The sequence below is a fragment of the Hypanus sabinus genome, chromosome 12 (assembly GCF_030144855.1).
Source record: "Hypanus sabinus isolate sHypSab1 chromosome 12, sHypSab1.hap1, whole genome shotgun sequence".
NCBI classification, from domain to species: Eukaryota; Metazoa; Chordata; class Chondrichthyes; order Myliobatiformes; family Dasyatidae; genus Hypanus; species Hypanus sabinus.
The window spans coordinates 98,605,711-98,625,814 of NC_082717.1; the positions used below are offsets into that span (position 1 = coordinate 98,605,711).

The window sequence follows — 20,104 nt, forward strand, 5'->3', positions numbered from 1 at the left end:
AAAACAGCAGCAGAAACTTATTTTAAGATAAGCTTCAGCGGCAGGTTGCTGTCAATGCAATGCTCCTCAGACAGGATGAAGAGATCATTACTCCCCAACGCCATTCGGCTCTACAATTCAACCACCAGGGGCAAGACATGTTAAAGTGCCAGGGTTAGGACTGAGCTTAAGTTACCACTCAATGCACTTTAGTAAACTATTTAAGAGCTTTTTAAAAGCTATTTATTAATGCTTTTTGGAAGGGTGATTTTAGATGCATATCATATCATATCACTGAGTTAAATACTGTATGTAATTAGTTTTGCTACAATAAGTGTATGGGACACAGGAAAAATGTTGAATTTCCCCTTGGGGATGAATAAAGTATCTATCTATCTATCTATCAATCTGATAGTCTGATTGGGGTGCCTTCCCAAACAAAGAATTGAGCTAATCTTCATGAAAACCAATTTCAGTAACTGTAGTCCTAGAAAATACAAGGTCAAGCTCTGCGCCAGCTTCACGGAGATCCATGTTCAAGTTCAACCAGACACAAGTATATAGCTTAACGAAACAGTGTTCCTCCCAGAGCCAAGATGCAAAACCACGGTACATATATAGTCACATGCGACACTTAACAATGCTAGCACATACAATCACAAAGTAATATTAACACAAGTCTCTAAGTAGTATGTCTTAAAGATTGGTGGTGCATGGGATATTGTCCTGGAGTCACGTTTCTGTAAGAACAAGTATACAGCAGTTCCTCAACTCACACTGAGTCAAAGATTTCATAGCCTAACATTTACACTCACCTGGACAACCTTCAATTGGAGGCAAGGGTTTGCAGACATTTAGATAAAATGTGCGTTTTTTTCCATCTTCGGCTGTATCAACTGCAATCCAAGGATCTTCATCCCTCGCGAGCTCACTCAGGTCATATTCATTGCCTGCTGCATCTGAAACCATCGAGCAATGCAGATTTTTATACATTTCAATTGTGGAGGAACCAACTGGACAAATGCATTAAGGTCCCCAATTATGAGCAAAAAAAACCTATTTTTACACAAAAAGCTTCAACTCAATTCAGCTTTAATACATTAGTCTACACTTCGAAAGATGAAAAAATTGAACCCCTTTATTTTGGAGTATATCAGAGCAGTTCCCAGCAATACAAATATTAAACAGAAACATCATGAAGTTTATTGGCTTGTCAACTTTCACACAAAAATACTCCACAGAATGCACTTGTATTTAATCACTAGGTAACCAGCAAATACACCTCAAAAAGTTGAGGTCTAATCATTTCGATGACTTCTTATTAAAAAAACATGTAAAGTCTTTGTCTCTATCGGAACTGCTCAGCCACCGAAAAGCTGCAAGTAAGAGCTTCATTCCTTTGCATTTTTAGCGCGGGGTTTATCTGGAACCGTATTTTCAATGTCTCATCTCTCAATCCTTTCTTCCCTTTTCTATTTCTTTTATTCACATCTTAGTACAGGTTGAGTACCCCTTATCTGAAATGCTTGAGGCTGGAAGTGTTTCGGATTTTGATATAATAAGTTAAAATTTATGAGCTATTGGTCAGCAATCTTTGTCTTACTCTTGTTCATCACACATACGTACTGTAAAAATTATTTGATACCATTAAAGATGAAAATATAATGTATATAGGGTAACAAAAGTAGAAAAGCAGCATTGGGAGAACACCTGAATCAGCTGTTAACAACAACACAACTGCAGGCTTTCAGTCTCCACCTACAATGCCATGTTTTGATTAAAAGGTTACAATACACTGTATTTGTATTTTACTTTTTTTTAGGTTTTATGCAAGATATAGAAACAATCAGCATTGTAGACTTGTAATGGGGCTAGACTTTTCTGATCAGCAGATGCTTTAAGAATCTAATACCATGCCTTTTCTTAAATTTCTGCAACCTGCCTGCTGAATATTCACAAGTACCATCAATTTTCAGTTTGTCCTGATAGGTGTTTGCTTGTTTCAGGATCAGCAAACCGTTAAGTCGATACTGACGATACGCGATCGAGATCATCATTTTTCGCCTTCTGCAGAGTTTTTCTGAGGAGAGAACTGCCTGTGGTGCATAGTGACCTGCACATCACCAGGGAACCTACCCAGCACCTTGTGGAATTTTCTGTTTTCTGATGTCATGTCAGTGCTCAAAAAAAAATTCAGATTTTGGAACTTCAGATAAGGGGTACTTAACCTGTACTGAAGAAACATGCTTGCTTTCCCTACTCTTCAGGAAAAGCATTATTTTGAAGTGGAATTTTATTATCATAATTGCCTAATAAGGCTCCACGGACTTCTGCTGTGCGATGAAATAACAGGACTCAATTGTCACTCCTTTCAAAATCTACTTGTAAAGTTTTCTTAGATAACCAGTTGTACTATTTTAAGTCATGAATTAATATAAAAACACAGCAATTTCACTATACACCTTACAAGCGAGCAGAATAAAGATGTTTCTGTTCGGCCAGATGATATTGGCTCCATAAAAGGAACACGTAGAGCACATCCAGTGTCCATTGTATTGATGACTCAAAAGATCTTTTGGAGATCATTTCTCAAGGCCAATTTTAAAAGACTTTACAAGCTACATGGGGCAAAATTCAGCCTGCAAAAACAGTTTATATATTGCTGAATTTTATTATAGTGAGTGGGATACCTCATGTAGTTCACCAAGGGAAACAACCTCCCTTTAGATCAGTTACTAATTTAAAATGCAGCACAGAAACTTCCCAAAGGGAAGATTTTATTGACAGAGATTTCCCAAAGAGCACTGAGAATTCAACAATGCAAGAAGTTTATAATGCTCCACCCACCACCATCTTGACAAAAAAATTTGAGCATAAATAATCTACAATTAGGACGTGATTTCAATTACAAAAGGGTTGAATATCACTTGCTTACCACTGACAAGACAAGCAACTGGAGCAGAGAAACAAGCCAATGATGTATAAAACTCAAAGAAGGTGTTGTGAATGTGTGTTGCACTCCCAATTTCTTCTCGCAGAAAGACGAGCCTTCCAGGATAGGAATCAGTGTCACAGACAAAACGGATAATAAATGTATCCCTCAAACCTGCACATTAATTAACAAAACAATTATGCAAACATTTGTACTGCAAGACAGATAAAGCTTAGAATCGCAATGCATAGTTGTACAGCATAGAAAATGGCCATTTGCCCCATTCATGTCTATACCAACATTCTCACCCATCTACACGAATCCTATTTGCCCAAGTTCATATTCTACTATAAGCAAACACGAAGTACAGTCGGCCCTCCTTATCCGCAAGTTCCGCATGCACAAATTCAACCAACCACGAATCGAGAAAACCCGGAAGTGCTCTTCCAGCACTTGTTGCTTGAGCATGTACAGACTTTTTTTTCCCTGTCATTATTCCCTAAACAATGCAGTATAACAACTATTTTACATAGCATTTACATTGTATTAGGTATTATAAGTAATCTAGAGATGATTTAAAGTATACGGGAGGATGTGCGTGGGTTATCGTGAATTGGGATCAAAAAAAAATCGTAAGTTCCCTTACTAAGTAAGTTAGAACAGGTACATCTGGTATTATTTAGCATCAGTTAGTCAAACGTTTGTCTTAGTACATAGTATATAATTTACCTTTCTATGCATATAAAACACTTAAGAACTTAAGTTTCAGGGCCGGGCTTGGGAACGAATGTTCGATCCAGTGACAGACCACCTCTGAGCACACTCTCCACGTGGTTGACGTTGGAGGATCAAAAACCCAAAAATTAAACCACTGCGTTGCTTAGTAATAATTATAGCTTTCACTGGGGCAGGCCTTTCTCACTTTATCCTTTAAAATTGCTTCGATCGTTGACCGACTGTAGCCTAATGCTTTTTCAATGACTGATGGCGTTTCAGCTCTTTCCGATCACTTTATTATTTCCACTTTATTTTCAATCGCGATCGTGATTATTTTCGTGAACAGAAACACCACAGATTCAGAGCTCCGCCGCCGGGTCCTAATGTCCACCACGCTGAGACAGGTTAAATAAGGTCCGGGGTTCCGTTGGGTCCTAATGTCCACAGCACTGGGACAGGTTAAATAAGGTCTGGGGTTCCACCGGGTCCTAATGTCCACCACACTGAGACAGGTTGAATAAGGGACTTGAGCATCTGCGTTTTTTGGTATCCGTGAGGGGTCCCGGAACCAATCCCTCACGGATAAGGAGGGCCAACTGTACACTGCAGATGCTGGGGTCAAAGCAACACGCACAACAAGCTGGATGAACTCAGCAGGTCGGAAACGAGCAGTCAACAGTTTGGGCCCAGACCCTTCGTCAGGACTGAAGGGGGAGGGGGCAGGGGCCTTATTTAAGAAGGTGGGGGAGGGTGGGGAGGAAAAAACAATCAGAGTGATCAAGGGGTGGGGGAGGAGAAGCAGGGAGGGGATAGGCAGGAGAGGTGAAGAAGGAATGTAAGGGGAAAGCACTATGGGTAGTAGGCAGCAGAATCATGAGTGTTGATAGGCAGCTGGAAAAGGAGGCAGAGTGAAACTGGGATGGGGAAAGGGAGAGGGAGGAAATTACTGTAAGTTGGAGTATTCTACGAAACTAGAGCACCCGTAGGAAACTCATGGTCACAGGGACAATGTCCTTTACAGGCAGTGACAGGAATTGAATCTGGGCTGCTGGCACTATAAAGCCTTATGCCAACCACTACATGACCATGACTCCCTGAGCACAAGAGGATTTTGAGGATGTCTGTACACATCAGAAATAGTACACAGCTACAAATGGAAATAGAGAAGGCAAACGGCCAAGGAGGTCAGAGTATGAAAGTAGGGAGACCTTTCTGCAACTGCACGAGGAACTGCAACGAGGCCACGTCGACACTAGTCAACAGATTTGGGCTCATTTCATTGGAGGCTGTTCAGAGGCTCATTACGATCCTGGGTGTCAAGATATTGTCTCTAAGCAAACGTTAAGTCAGCTGGGACTCCACTCAGTGGTGTTCAGAAGAATGATCTTACTGAAGTAAGAGATTATTCAGCAGCTGAACCAAGGTGAAAGCTGAGAGGACGTGCCCCTCTCATACGAGTTCCCAGAAGCTAAGACAAAAAGGGCTACCTTAAGCTGAGGAAGAATCTCTTTCATTGTCTGCAAGGCTTTGCAATTTCTCTGTACAGAGAGCTGCGGGGGGCAGTCTGAGGATGTTTAAGGTTCAACCAGGTTTCTAATCAGTAAAGTTAGGGAACAGGGTAGGAATGTCAGAGCAGCCACGACCCTACTGAACAGCAAACTCAAGGGGCTGAATGGCCTACTCCTGTTCCTCCCACGATTATATCAGTGGAGAAATGAGGAATGGTCTAGTGCTGATGGTCATAAAGCTCTGGTTCTGATGAAAGGTTGTGGACCCGAAATGTTAACTGCAAGACCATCTTCTAATCTGCTGAATATTTCCAATACATACATTTTTATATTTTTTATTAAAATTCAAGACCGCCTGATCTAAGCTCAGTCTTTAAAAGGCAGCACAGCACTCACTGGGGAACCAGACAAATGCCATGCAGTCCTCCAGTGGCCCGCTTCCCTTGCCAACATATTCAGGTTGAGCTTAACTGACAGGAAAACACTAGAGTTTGAATGCTGCCCTGAGCAAGCTGTCAGAATGGCCTATTTCTGTAGCGCAGTGCACAATATTCTCATCTTAGGTCGTGCCCTTACCTGACTTAATCTGCATTTCACCTTTGTATGTGAGCGTTATGAAACCATCAGTAGAAACCTGAAATGCAGTTTCTTGTCCGACTAGACGTACTGCCCCCTGTTCACTTATTTCACAGCCAGTTGCTGTCTTGTTTCCTATTTTACCACATTCGTCTAGACCAGCACAGATGTTGAGCTTTAAAAAAGTGAAAGTGAAAAATAGTTATAAACACTAATGATGAAAACCTTAATATACATTTGAAATTGGAATCAATCAGACTTTAGGTTTGACCAGGAGGAGAAACCCTGGCTTAATCAAATGAAAGATACAGTGTAGGGATTAACAGCAGTTTTTCTCACCTAATTAACATATGAGAGTATATTGTCGTCTTCTCCAGTTCAAAAATAAGGACCAATTGTCTTTGATTGTTAGTTAACTAGGCTTGGCTATGTAATGGTTAAAGCCAGTCAGTCAGCAGTGGTCTGTGAAAAGCTGTTCGGAAATGGGCAGGAATATAGAGCTTTCTTTTTGAAGCCAAGTGTCAAGCCATACATTTTGTTAGGAAGTAATACAAACTCAGGGATACATTTGAAAACGGGTGCATGAACTCACCTGGTGCCCCCCCCCCCCCGTCCTTTCTTCCTCCCATGGTCCACTCTTCTATCAGATTCTCCTTCCTCAGCCCTTTATCGTTTCCACCTATCACCTCCCAGTTTCTCACTTCGTCCCATCTCCCCCACTCCCCACTACCTATGGCTTCACCTATCACTTGCCAGCTTGTACTCCTTCCCCACCTTCCTACTCTGGCTTCTTCCCCCTTCCCCGTCCCAGTCCTAATGAAGGATCTTGGCCAGGAATGATGACTGCTTAGTCCTTTCCAGAGACGCTGCCTGACCAGCTGAGCTCCTCCAGCATTTTGCGTGTGTTACTCTGGATTTGCAGCATCTGCAGGATCTCTTGTGTTCATGAACAGAGACTGTTGAGTAAACTGGAAATCGCCATTCAGGAAGTCCTTTTGTATCAAGGGGCACGTCATTGAAGCCCAAGGATTAGATAAAATATTCTGCCCCATCTCTGCTGTAATAAACAGTTGAATCAAGTTTGTCTTGGCTGTAGCATAAGTTTTAATTCCTTTTTAAGCCTCATTAGCACTATAAATTAATGTTATCTGAATTATTGGTTTTATATTTCAATTTTAAGTATTAGACTTTCAATCCACTTATGAGCAAATTTCATACCTAGACCACATTCAATATAGAATTAAATATTCTACCCAGATTATGGTTCCGATTTTTTCACAGTTTATTAACAATTCTTTGCTTGGCTTGACCAACTGTCATCTATTCCTATTCTCAGGTGTCAGAGCCCAACTGAATGTCCTGTGTTTCAGTGACCATTGGCCGTGAGATATGTTCATTGCAAAAATTAACAGACCATCTAACACTTGCCAAATTGAACTCAGTGCATTTGCAAATTGGGAAAAAAAATTATCTGAATTTCTGTGATGTGAAAACTCACAGTCAAACGTCTTAACTGAGACCAGGTTCAGGTGCAGAAGGTCTTAAAAGTGTTGTAGCATTCAACTAGTTTGTTTCCCTGAACTGAATATCTAAACTTGTTGCAACACACACAATACTGAATGAACTCAACAGCCCAGGGAGCACCTATTAGTTTGAGTCTACACTATAAGGATCACTCCACTTTACCAATTCACACAAGTACACTCAGTGACCACTTTATTAGGCATTGCATTTTCTGTACCTAATTAAATAACCACTGAGTGTATGTTCACGGGCTTCTACTGCTGCAGCCCATCCACTTCAAGACTCGAGGTGCTGTGAATTCAGAGATGCTCTTCTGCACACCACTTAGTAACAGGTGAACATGCTGCCGCCTTCCTGTCCGCTGGAATCAGTCTGGCCATTCTTCACCGACCTCTCTCATTAGCAAGGCGTTTTTTGCACCCAGAACTGCCACTCACTGGATGTTTTTTTGTACCATTTGCTGTAAATGTGCACCATGTGCAGAATTTCCCAGGAGATCAGCAGCTTGAGATACTCTGACCACCATGTCTGGCTCCAACAATCATTCTCCGGTCAAAGTCACTTAGAACACGTCTTCCCCATTCTGTGTTTTGTCTGAACAAAACTGGACCTTTTGACCATGTCTGCATGCTTTGATGCATTGAGTTGCTGCCACATCATTGGCTGATTAGATATTTGAATTTACGACGCATGCAGAAGCACATATTAAAGTGTATATATTTAGGAAAAGGTGCCATTTATATTAATCCAACCTTAAAAGTTACTTGGTTCCAAGTCACTGTATAACCCTTGCTTGAAGCCAGAGGCAGAAAGTTGAAGACAAAACCAGTGTTGGGATCTTTAAATGTGCATTCCTAGAAAGAAATACAAACAAATTTCAGTACAGCAACTAATTTTACAAAGATTTTTTTTATAAAAGGAATAATTTTTCACAATACAATTCAACACCATTTCAATCCATAAATATGGCTGTGCAACCCAAGACACCATTTAAATTCTTCAGCCGACGCAGCTGTTTGTCAGTGGCATCCTATGTTGATTTTCTGTGGAACAGAGTATTAAGGAACAACACCTCATTCCATGGGAATATAAATGCAGCCTTTCAGGCTCAAAAATTAATTCAGCCGTTTCAGACAACCAGCCCTTACGATCTGTGTCAGAACTGATCAGTTACAAGTTAAGGTTTTCCACTTCAATTCAGTATTTCTCTTGCTGCCTGACCTTATGGGCATTTACCAATTTCGCTTTGTTTCAGGATTCCTGCAATTGCTGTATTTTAAGTCTCAGTCCCACAGGTTCTCCCATTTTCAATCCTCCAGTCGCCTCATTCCGCCATGGCCAGTCTCAAACCTGGACGCGAGAGGAGGAGGGTTGGGTATGGAGTTGCAATCCCATGACATAAAAACCAGGAGCTACAAATACCATCTCTGGAAGAAGAAGACGACCTGGAAGATGGGCAACTCCTGGGGACAACTTGAAAGACTGGTCCAAGATATAGAATTTTGGGTAGCTGATAACCCCCAGTAGGGGTGATGAGCTCAAGTAATTGCCTTGTTCATCTATTAATTGGATAAGCTTTGAAAGCAAAATCACCTGGGTAACCTCCCGTCTCCACCTTTACAGAGATCCCCTTTTCTCTCCCTCACCCTACAACCCGTGTCTAATCATTTCTATCATTCTGGTGAAGGGGTAGCCAACACAAAACATTAACTTTCACTCTTCAGATGCTGCCTGACCTGTTGAGCACTTCTGCCAAGTCTATTTCCAACAGGTCCTTCCTGATTTGTTAGAATTTCTACGAAACACCACTAGCCACCAACAACTGAAAAGGTGATCGGCAAACTCAAAGGTCTTAAGGTGGATCAGTCACTTGGACCAGATGGACCACATCCCAGAGTCCTGAGAAAGGTTTCTGAAGAGATAACTGATGTATTGGTCACGATCTTTTAATCACTTGATTCTGGCATGGTTCTGGAGGACTGGAAGGTTGCAAATGTCACCCCACTCTTTAAGAAGAGAGGAATTATTGGAGTCCATTATTAAGGACAAGCTTTCGAGGTACTTGGAGACCAATGACAAAATAAGTCAGTCAGCATGGTCTCTGTAAAGGGATCTTGCCTGATAAACCTATTAAGAGTTCTTTGAGGAAGTAAGAAACAGGGTGGACAAAGGAGAGGCAGTGGATGTCATTTACTTGGATTTTCAGGAGGCATTTGATAAGGTGCCACACATGAGGCTGCTTAACAAGATAAAATTCTATGGTGTTACAGAACTAGAGAGCACAGCCTCAAAACTGAAGGATGACCTTTTAGAACAGAGGCAAGGAGTATTTATTTTAGCCAGAGAGTAGTGAATCTGAAGAATGCTCTGCCACAGACTGCAGTGGAGGCCAAGTCCGTGAGCATATTAAGGCGGAAGTTGATTGTTTCCTGATCGGTCAGGGAATCAAACAGTTCAGCGAGAAAACAGGTGTATGGGGTTGAGTGGGATCTGCGATCAGCCATGGTGGAACGACAGAGCAGACTTGATCAGCTGAATGGCTGCTATGTCTTATGGTCTAACACAAGTGTCACTAATTTGATGAAAGTTTGCATCAACCCCATATCAAATCAAATCTTGTAATGAGATACAAATTCAGCTGATGGATCAGAGAGATGTTCCTTTACAAACAATCCAACTGAAATGGAAAGTGGGATCCAGAGGAGTAAATCCACTCATTGCCTTTTAATGGTGTCAGACAGACGCCATTACCAAGGGTGAAAATTTAGAATGGAATAGACTTGTATTCCAACTGAACGGTTTATTATTGTCACATGGACAGTGGAAAAAGGGCTTTTATCCCATCCATACAGACCATTTCATCATGTCAGCCCACTCAGGAATTACAAGAGAAATCAATAATAGAATGCAGAAAAAAAAAGTAAATCATAAACATTCACCTCCTCCCTCACCTCCATTCAGAGTCCCAAGACAGTCCCTTCCAGGTGAGGCAACACTTCACTTGGGTCACCCACCGTACCTGCTGCTCCTAATGTGGCCTCCTCTATATCGGTGAGACCCAATGTAAATTGGCAGACAGCTTTGTTGAGCACCTTTGCCCCATCCGCAATAAGTGGAATTTCCTGGTGGCCATTTTAATTCCTATCCCAATTTCCATTGTGAAGGGCTGGTCCAAGGCTTCCTCTTCAGCCATGATGACATCAGTGGAGGGGCAACATCCTGAGGTGAAGCATTAGACCTCATATTTAACCTAGGTAGCCTCCAATCTGATGGCATGAACATCGATTTCTCCTTCCAGTAAAATTCTCTTTCCCCTTCCCCCTTCTTCTATTCCCCCATTCTGGCCCTTGATCTCTTCTCCTAACCTCCTCCTCCAAGTTCTCCCATGGTCCTATCAGATTTCTTCTTCCCCAGCCCTTAGTCTTTCCCACTATCACCTCCCTGCCTCTCTCTTAATCCCCTTCTAGCTTGTCCTCTCTCTGCATCCCTCCACCTTTTTATTCTGGCATTTTGCCCCTTCCTTTCCAGTATTGAAGAAAAGTCTTGGCCCCACGAGTGAATCTGCAGATGCTGGAAATAAATAAAACACAAAATGCTGGCAGAACTCAGCAGGCCAGACAACATCTATGGGAAGAGGTAATAACGACGTTTCAGGCCGAAACCCTTCATCAGGAGTGAAGTAACATGGGATGGTCGAGGGGGGATAAGAAGTGGGGTGTTACTTCACTCCTGATGAAGGGTTTCGGCCCAAAACGTCATTATTACCTCCTCCCATAGATGCTGTCTAGCCTGCTGAGTTCTGCCAGCATTTTGTGTTTTTTTTATAAAAATCTTGGCCTGCTTATTCAGTTCCGTAGATGCTGTGTGACCTGCTGAGTTCCTCCTATATTTTGTGTGTGTTGCAGAATAAAGTGCTCCAGTTGCAGGAAAAAATGCAATGCCGACACACAGTGAGGTGCAAGGCTACGTTACTAGGGTCAATTTTATCATACCAGGTAAAAAAAAAAGTAAAGTTTCTCCCTGTGCCTAGTTTGGTACATCAGGTGACAACCTTGCCATTTCTCTAGCATGTGTCTGTTTTGAGGCTCAGCGCTCAACCTAGCACAGATGGAAGGCGGGCAAGGAGCCAGCTGGATTCGAACCCGGGACCACTCACCCTTAAGTCCAGTGTGGATGCCACTACACCACTGGCAACAGACTACTATTGTACCAGAGAACTGTTCAATAGCTTTGCAACAGTGGGATAGGAGCTGTCCTTGAGCCTAAACATACATATTTTCAGGCCTCTCTACTCTCTGCCTCATGGGAGGGGGAGAAGGAGAATATCCAGGGTGGGTGGGGCTGTCGATTGCACTGGCTGCTTTACCGATGTACCGAGCCCACGGAGGGGAGGCCCACTTCCTGTAACATGCTGAGTTGTAGCCACAATACTCCGCAATTTGTGGTCCCGGGTAGAGCAGCTACCATACCAAGCCAGCATACATCTGGATATAGGACGGTATCTGCGATGCATCAAAAATGGGGGTCGAAGGGAACATACGACCTGGGACAAATTTGACAGACCTGGTGGAATTATTTTGATTCAACAGCAGAATGCAATCCAGAGGCAAGTTCATAAGCACAACTTTTCAGATGCTGAGAATCTGTGCTTGATGTACTCATTTCAGGCAGACTGTCCAGGAAAACAGACATGATTCAGAAGCGTTAGCCAATTTGCACACAGATGTCACCTGATCTGAATACCCTGACAATAACTGATTTCCCTTCTGAAGCAGTCATACAGTGGAAAGAACAACCGCAGTTAAAGCGTCAGGAACAGTATTAACACGCAAATAAACTTTAACCTGGAAGCGGAAAGAATGCAAATGGTACGAAAAGAGATGCCGCTTGTGAAATACAAACTGTTGTATTGACTTTTAAATACGTGCAGAGTTTAAAAATGTAAAATCATTAGTTTGGACTGAAATGAGACCTTCAATGCAGCAAGATAAAATGCTTTATAACTAGTAATAACAAGCATTTCAAGGAGCATTAGGGTGGAGTTGAGCACCTGGAAAGGTACTTGCATTTAGGAACAAAATTCCAATTTGGGCTTTCTGTATCTGGGGACTGTTTTAGATCCGAAGTTTCCAGCACAATTACATGGGATCTGGGGATTTCTAGGTCTGCAATCCTATAACTTATGTTACAATTGTAATGACAGTTTTAGGGATATTATAGAGAATTTCTTTAAGCAGGCAGTTCACCAGCCACCTTCTGAAGGCCCCAATTATGAGGGACTAGATCTTCCCTCGTGCTGCTTCTGAGCCACTGAGTTTGTTCCATACTTTTACTAAGAAAGATGGGCTCGAATTACGTGAGCCAAGTCTCCAGCAGAACTGGTTGATAACATAGCATGAGACTGGTTTACCAGAGAGTGGAGGTAGCGTTTATGTAAGAGACACAGGAGCAACTGTTGCAGAAGAAACAGGAGGATGAGACTGTAAGTGATTAGGGTCAAGCAGCATCTGTAGTGGGAAACGGACACTCAGCATATACACGTCGAGATCCTTCACGTGGTGTTGGGTTACCAGCATGCAGAACGTGCGGAATTATCCACCACTGAATCCAATATACAGAACTACAACTTGCAGCTCGATGTGGAAATGTCGTTAACTCCGGGAACAAACCGATGAATTCCTACTGGTTGAGGGAATGCTGTAAACAAGTTCCTTACTTGGAATGGGCGGAAGTATTGGACGCACTACTGGGTCCCACGTACAAGATAAAGTGTGGATACGAAGGTCATGCATGATCTGCAGGGGCAATGTTCACGTTTCGAACTGATGACCTTTTCCTCTTTCTACATTCTGCCCGACTTAATCACTGCCTGAAGCACTACTTTCCGTTTACCAATACCTACAGCATTTTACTGGTGAATTCCTTCCCAGCAGACTTTGGTCATAATGGAAGTGATGGTGGCACTAAAAGAAATCTTTGGTGCAGTAAATTGTAAGCTATTTTAAAGAAGCCAAGATACACACGGATAGGCCACCAACCAATTACGTGTTAACTACCCTGGAAGAAGTACCAAGTTTTGAAAAAAACTTGTTCAGATGGAGTTACCACTCCATGTGGAAGCAGAATGGAAAACAAGTCTCCCAGCACACATGGAAGCCACTGGAATAAACGGAATAATAAAACAGGTATGTCATCACTGCATTCACAGATGGAGCATGCTGTCCAAAAGCTATTAGAATTCAGGAAGTCCCAGATTGGACCTACCTGACTTGATCTAGTCAGTGTGGCCACTAAGGAAGGGGGAGAACTCCCAGAATGTGCAAGAGGCCAAGATGCCAAGACCACCAAGGTGAGTCGGTGGTGAAGAAGGCGAATGAAATGTTGGCATTCATTTCTAGAGGAATAGCATATAGGAGCACGGATGTGATGCTGAGGCTCTGTAAGGTACTGGTAAGACCTCACTTGGAGTACTGTGTGCAGTTTTGGGCTCCTTATTTAAGAAATGATGTACTGACGTTGGAGAGGGTTCAGAGAAGATTCACTAGAATGATTCCGAGAATGAGAGGGTTAACATGAGGAATGTTTGACCGCTCTTGGACTGTACTTGGAGTTTAGAAGAATGAGGGGGGACCTCATAGAAACATTTCAAATGTCGAAAGGCATGAACAGAGTGGATGAGTTGGCTTGACCATAGGCTTTTGGTAGATACAGGTTGATACCTGATCTGCCAAAACAGGAATCAGGAGTTAAGCAAATTTCTACAGAGGTACCATGCAAAGCATTCTACCTGGCTGCATCACCATCCGGTGTGGGGGAGCCACTGCACGAAATTGGAAAAAGCTGGAAGTTACAAACTCAGTCAGCTCCATCATGGACACCATCAAGGACATCTTCAAAAGGGCAGCATCCTTCATTGAGGGCCCCCACCACCCAGGACAAGCCATCTTCCCACTGCTACCATCAGGGGCCTGATGACACACACTCATTGTTTTAGGAACAGCTTCTTCCCCTCCACCATAAGGTTTCTGAACCAACCCATGAACACCAACTCACTTTTTTTTGCTCTCTTGTTGCACTACTTACACATACACATATCCCTTAGTTAGTTTTTAATGCATTGCACTGTACTGCTGCTGCAAAACTACAAACTTTACGACATATGCCAGTGATATTCAACCTGATTCTGCATTGCAAGTGATGGGTTAGGTGGCCCAGGTGACGATGGATTTCAAAGGTCGCTTGGGCTCTGTGTGAGAATTGAAGTACCATTGATTATAAGCAGAAGCTTATAAAGCTCTGTAACAAGGACTGTTCCCCATATCCCACAGAGGCGAGTATGGCTTGAAGCTGTGCCTGAAGGAAGTGAGTGCAATTAAAAGAGAAGTTGTTCAGTGCAAGAACAGGCTAAGCCAGACAGAGGAGAGAGGTGCTGAGGGGTTTCACTCAAAAACTTCTATAGTTGTACCACAGAGAGCATTCTGACAGGCTGCATCACTGTCTGGTATGGAGGGGCTACTGCACAGGACCAAAAGAAGTTGCAGAGGTTTGTAAATTCAGTTGGATACCAGCCTACAAAGTATCGAGGACATCTTTAGAGAGTGGTGTCTCAGAAAGGCAGCACGCATTATTAGAACCTCCAGCAGCTTTTCCTCACTGTTGCCATCAGGGAGGAGATACAGGAGCCTGAAGGCACATACTCAGCGATTCAGGAACAGCTTCTTCCCCTCTGCCATCAGGGAGGAGGTACAGGAGCCTGAAGGCACACACTCAGCGATTCAGGAACAGCTTCTTCACCTCTGCCATCTGATTGCTATTTCTGTTTTTTTTTGCACGATTTTAATCTATTCTATATACACATACCATATAAAGTATACTCAATAAGATTTATTATTATATATTTTTTCTTCTATATTACGTATTGCATTGAACTGCTGCTACTTAGTTAACAGATTTCACTTCACAAACCTGATTACATGGTAATAAACCATATTCTGATTGCAGTAATTAGATAGGAAGGGGCCAGACTATGAGGGATTTGAAACCGAATGGAACTTAGCCACAGCAAGGGTCAATATTATAATGTATGTGAATCAGAATCAGGCCTACTAGCACTGGCATATGTCTCGAAGTTTGCTGTTTTGTGGAACCAGATAAAAGTACTATAAATCACTTTGAGGAATATACACAGACTATATTAAATAAGAGCAAAAATAGAAGTTGTGTCAATTGGTTGGTTCATTGTCCATTCAGAAATCTGATGGCAGAGAGGAAGAAGCCATTCCTGAAACATTGATTGAGTATATTGACACCAGGTCAATAATCAATTTAACAGGGATTCAACTCCAAGTTACAAGCTGAGTAATTACAAGCAAGCTTTAAAGTCTTCAGTTTTTTTTCTCCTTTAGAAAATGAATTTCCAAACTGACCCTGCATGGTTTCCTTTTTTTTATATTCATTTTTAGTTGAAACCATACGAGTGTGATTAAATTTTATATGTTAAACCAGGTGTTCCCAACTTGAGGTCCACAGACCCCTTGCTTAATGGTATAGGTCCATGGCATAGAAAAGTTGGGAACTCCTGTTATGGAGGTAAAGGTAGGATTGATACAGAAATCCATGATAGAAGATGAACGTGCTTGACAACCTCTATTACCTTGTCTTCAGCTGTGGTGACAGGACAAGCTGCATCAGTTTCCCACAAGAAGGTGACCACGCAGTCCTTCTGGTCAACGAACCTTGGACCTGTGGACTAGACAAGCACAAGATCAATCAGCACTCAAGAGGTAGATTTTTACCAGCATTTCTACGGATACAGTCATGCTGAAGAACACGTTTCTATATACACCAGGGCAGATTCAAGAGAGAGCGTCCCGATGGGCAGTCTGACCTTGAGGCCAAGTCCCTGAACACTGGGTACACATTGCTCTGCCTTCATTTGACTACTGACATTAGCTACACCAAATCAAACTTAAGATCTATTACAAAATTCAAGTATTCCCCCTCAAAAAAAAAAGCACAAAAGTACAAACTCCTTTTAAAATGGCAGTCAGATCCTTATTGATTGAAGCTACATGTACTGAAGCTGTAATACTTAAATGAATTACCCCAGGCAAATTTTATGCAGACAGGTACCTGAAACTTAAAATTCATAAATCAGGCTTGAATTAGATTAAGTGTTTCATGTGCTTAATAACCGTGAACTCACTCAGGTGAAAACTGGAAACAACTTGCAAGGAAGACTATGAAATACAAAGAGGAACGTTATAATTCAATTCAAATGGAAAACCACATTTAGAACTTTGCTGAGAAAACAAGGATAGGCCAAGACAATGAGTGTTGCATTTTACGATTAATACAAGGCTTAGAACCATAGTCCAGGTCCATTTGATTGTGCAATCCATGATAAATTGAGAAAAGGTTAATCACCTCTCTAGGTTCAGTGAGCAACTTGTTGGCTCACCAATCTCAAATCAAATCTGAGACTCCAAATTACACTCTAGAACAAAGAATAACCTTGGCTTGTGCATTGGTGTCTAACTCCTGTATCACTGCTTTGTCAGAAAAAGCACCTGCAGATGACAAAAACAGGTTCCTACCGATGACTCACTGAAGCAAGAGATACCACAGTATTACTCCGTCACAATAAAAGTTCAGCAATTCCCACTGCCTCAGGGCTGCAGAAACCTGGATTCATTCATGGTCTCACACACTGAGTGAAGCTGTCATGCTCTCCCAAAATCGCACGTTTCCACCGAGTGATCCAGTTTTGTTCCACATCCAGATATGGCCTCATGGGTTACAATAAATACACTTAGTGCAATGGAGTGGCAAGAGTTTCATCTGGGAGCCACAGACAGAGAGAATGTTGTGGGGGAACAGGGAAATGTGAAGGGAAGGGGAGTGGGATTGATGGGCTGCTCTGCTCAGGAGAACGCGAGCCTAATGGCCTCCTGTTGTATATTAACAATGAATGACAGTCTTAACCTGCAGTCCCAGTCTACCCACACCCAGTCACATTGTTCTAGCAGCTAGTAATGATCATGACTCAATGGGCTGAAAGGTCTAACTCGGCTCCTATCTTGTATCTTATGGCTGGCCTTCAGAAAACACAATGGCTGCTATGGGACACACTAGAGATGAGAAAGGAATGACAGATACTTTATTGACCCCAAAGGAATTAGTGTCATAGTAGCATTACAAGTGCACAAATATACAAATATTGGGAGAGAAGAAAGAAAGAATAAAAAAAGTTACCTCAAACAGTCTAATAGGAGGGAGTCATCACTTCCCAGCTAAAGGGTGACATTATAGAGCCTGATGGCCGAGGGTAAGAATGACCTCATTTCGCACTCTTTGGAGCAGTGCAGTTGTCTCAGTCTATTACTAAAAGTGCGCCTCTGTTCAGCCAAGGTGGCACGCAGAGGATGAGAAACAACGTCCAGAGTTGCCAGGATTTTCCAGAGGGTCCGTTGTTCTAGCACAGCCTCCAGTGTCCAGTTTGACTCCTATAATAGAGCCAGTCTTTCTAATCAGTTTATTGAGCCTGTTGGCATCACCTGTGTTGCTGCCCCAGCACAGCACCTTGATAAAGTGCAAATTTGCCATGGAGTAACAAAATTAATTCGTGAACAATAAGGGAACGTACACACTGGTACTTAAAACAGATCACAAGAGTAACTTCCAGACAACACACATAAAATGCTGGAGCAGGTATGGAAATGAATGAAGAGTCAAGGTTTTGAGCCGAGCGCCTCCATCAGGACTGGAGGGGGGAGAGAGGGGGAAGAAAGAGAGAAGCCAGAGTGAGGTGGTGGTGGGGGGAGGACAAGGAGAACAAGCCAGACGGTGATAAAGCCTGGTGGGTGGGGGAGGTGATAGGTGGAAAAGGCAAAAGGCTGGAGAAGAAGAAACCTGATAGGAGAGGAGAACGGATTCCTTTTTCTCCAGCCTTTGCTTTTTCCACCATCACCTCCCAGATTATTACCTCATGCCCCCTCCCACACCCAGCTTTATCTATTATCTTTTTGTGTGTTACTCTGGAGTTCCAGCATCTGCAGGGTCTCTCTCGTGTTTAACAGTGACTTTCAGCCTTGTTCCTTCATGAAGGCTTTCTTCTTCTATTACTTCCCTGACAGCTATGATTACACAATAGTTCATCGTAACTCTAATAAGTTGCTGAGATCTCTAAAGAATTTTTATTTAGGTTGATTAAGGACTGAGGATCAACTTTGTTTGCTATATACATTTACACATTAGGACTTGCTGATTTGTTGGCACGACTTGCAACTAAAATCATTCAACTACAAAGAATAAAGATTTCTATATAAAAAGAGAGGTTAAAATACAGATCTGGAATAAAATGTGCATAAATGTGCAAATACGAGCATGTAGTTACAACGTAAACAGATTTATAAAAAGTCTTTTAAAATCCAGTGACAAAACAAAGACTAAAGCCATTTGATTTGAAGTTTAAGAAAATTCCAATCAAAGGATTGAATTTTGCTCAGTTTGATCATTAACAAGCAAATTAACACCTTTAGTAAAGCAGGACAAACCTGTTACAGAAAGCATAACAGCAGTGTAGTGGTTAGCACAATGCTTCACAGTACCAGTCACCCTGGTTCAATTCCTGCTGCTGCCTGTAAGGAGTTTGTACATTCCCCCCACACCCCATACCCGTGGGGTTTCCTCAAGGTGCTCTGGTTTCCTCCCGTAGTGCAAAGACAGACCGATTGGTCATTGTAAGTTGTCCCGTGATTAGGCTGGGGGCTGGGAGGGGAGGCGTGAAGGGCCTGTTCATGCTGTATCTCAATAAATATTAAATTGTTAACAGTGCGAATGCAAGTCAAAGGTAAACTTCCTTACCAATTCTGTTGAACAACTCAGGTGAATACGCGTTGTGTAAGAGGTCTGTGTCCCATTAGATTTGGTACACAGGGAACCACCTACATATTCCAAGATAATCTGTCCATCTTTTTCCAGCTTGGGTCCACTTTTGGCCTTCCCTAGATTGCTAATGGATACTTTTTCATGAAGAGCACCCTGAATGCAAAAACCAGAAGTGTACATTAAGAAACTAACTTTCCCCACTGTGTTTAAACTACGTGCTGCTAAATTATAAAACACACAGAACCCGTTGTTCAACTGAATTTAACTTATCAGTAACAGATGACACTGGGATTAAGGTGGTTTGATACGTTGTTACCTGGCCACTCTCAGGTTGTAGGAGCAACATCTCACATTCAGTCTGAGTAGCCTCCAGCCTGACGGCATCAATTCCTTTAACTTACCGTAAATTTCTCCTCTTTCCCCATCTCTCTACTTTTCATTCCCCACTGTAGTTCCACTTTCACCCTCTCTCTTCACCTGCCCATCACCTCCCTCCTCTTTCTCCCAGGGTCCATTCACCTCTCCTAGTAGATTCCTTCTTCAACTGTTACCTTTTCCACCCATCACCTCCCAGCTTCACACTTCATCCCATTCCCCCCCCCACCTTCCCCCTCACCTGGTTTCACCCATCATCTGTCAGTCTGCTCTCCTCCCTCACCTCTTCTTTACTCTGGCTGCCTCGCCCTGCTTTTCCAGTCCTGATGAAGGGTCTTGGCCCGAAATATCAACTGATTTTTTTCCCTCCATAGATGCTGCATTACCTACAAAGTTCCTCCAGCGTTTTGTGAGTTTTCTGGATTTCCAGCATCTACAGAATCTCATGTTTGTGATACAATGTTATTCTGTATCCTTGCGGCATATGTAATAGTTGAAACGGGCTGTGGTTCCAGCCACACTGGTTAGGCCCCTAGATATTACTAGATTGTCTTACTGCGAATTAGTACTGGCTTTACACACACCAAAGTCAGCCGCAGGTAAT

General features: G+C 42.5%; 1 protein-coding gene across 1 annotated transcript in view; it reads right to left on the reverse strand.

Annotated features, from left to right (window-relative positions):
• Nucleotides 1-20,104, reverse strand: part of igf2r (insulin-like growth factor 2 receptor) — a 198,241-nt gene that overhangs the window by 98,930 nt on the left and 79,207 nt on the right. Inside the window, exons 19-24 of the mRNA XM_059986536.1 lie at nt 19,102-19,278; nt 15,890-15,985; nt 7,989-8,090; nt 5,713-5,887; nt 2,915-3,085; nt 795-938 (exon numbers count right to left, since the gene is read on the reverse strand). Coding sequence (XP_059842519.1) covers nt 795-938; nt 2,915-3,085; nt 5,713-5,887; nt 7,989-8,090; nt 15,890-15,985; nt 19,102-19,278 — 865 coding nt within the window. The remainder of the gene's footprint in view (nt 1-794; nt 939-2,914; nt 3,086-5,712; nt 5,888-7,988; nt 8,091-15,889; nt 15,986-19,101; nt 19,279-20,104) is intronic.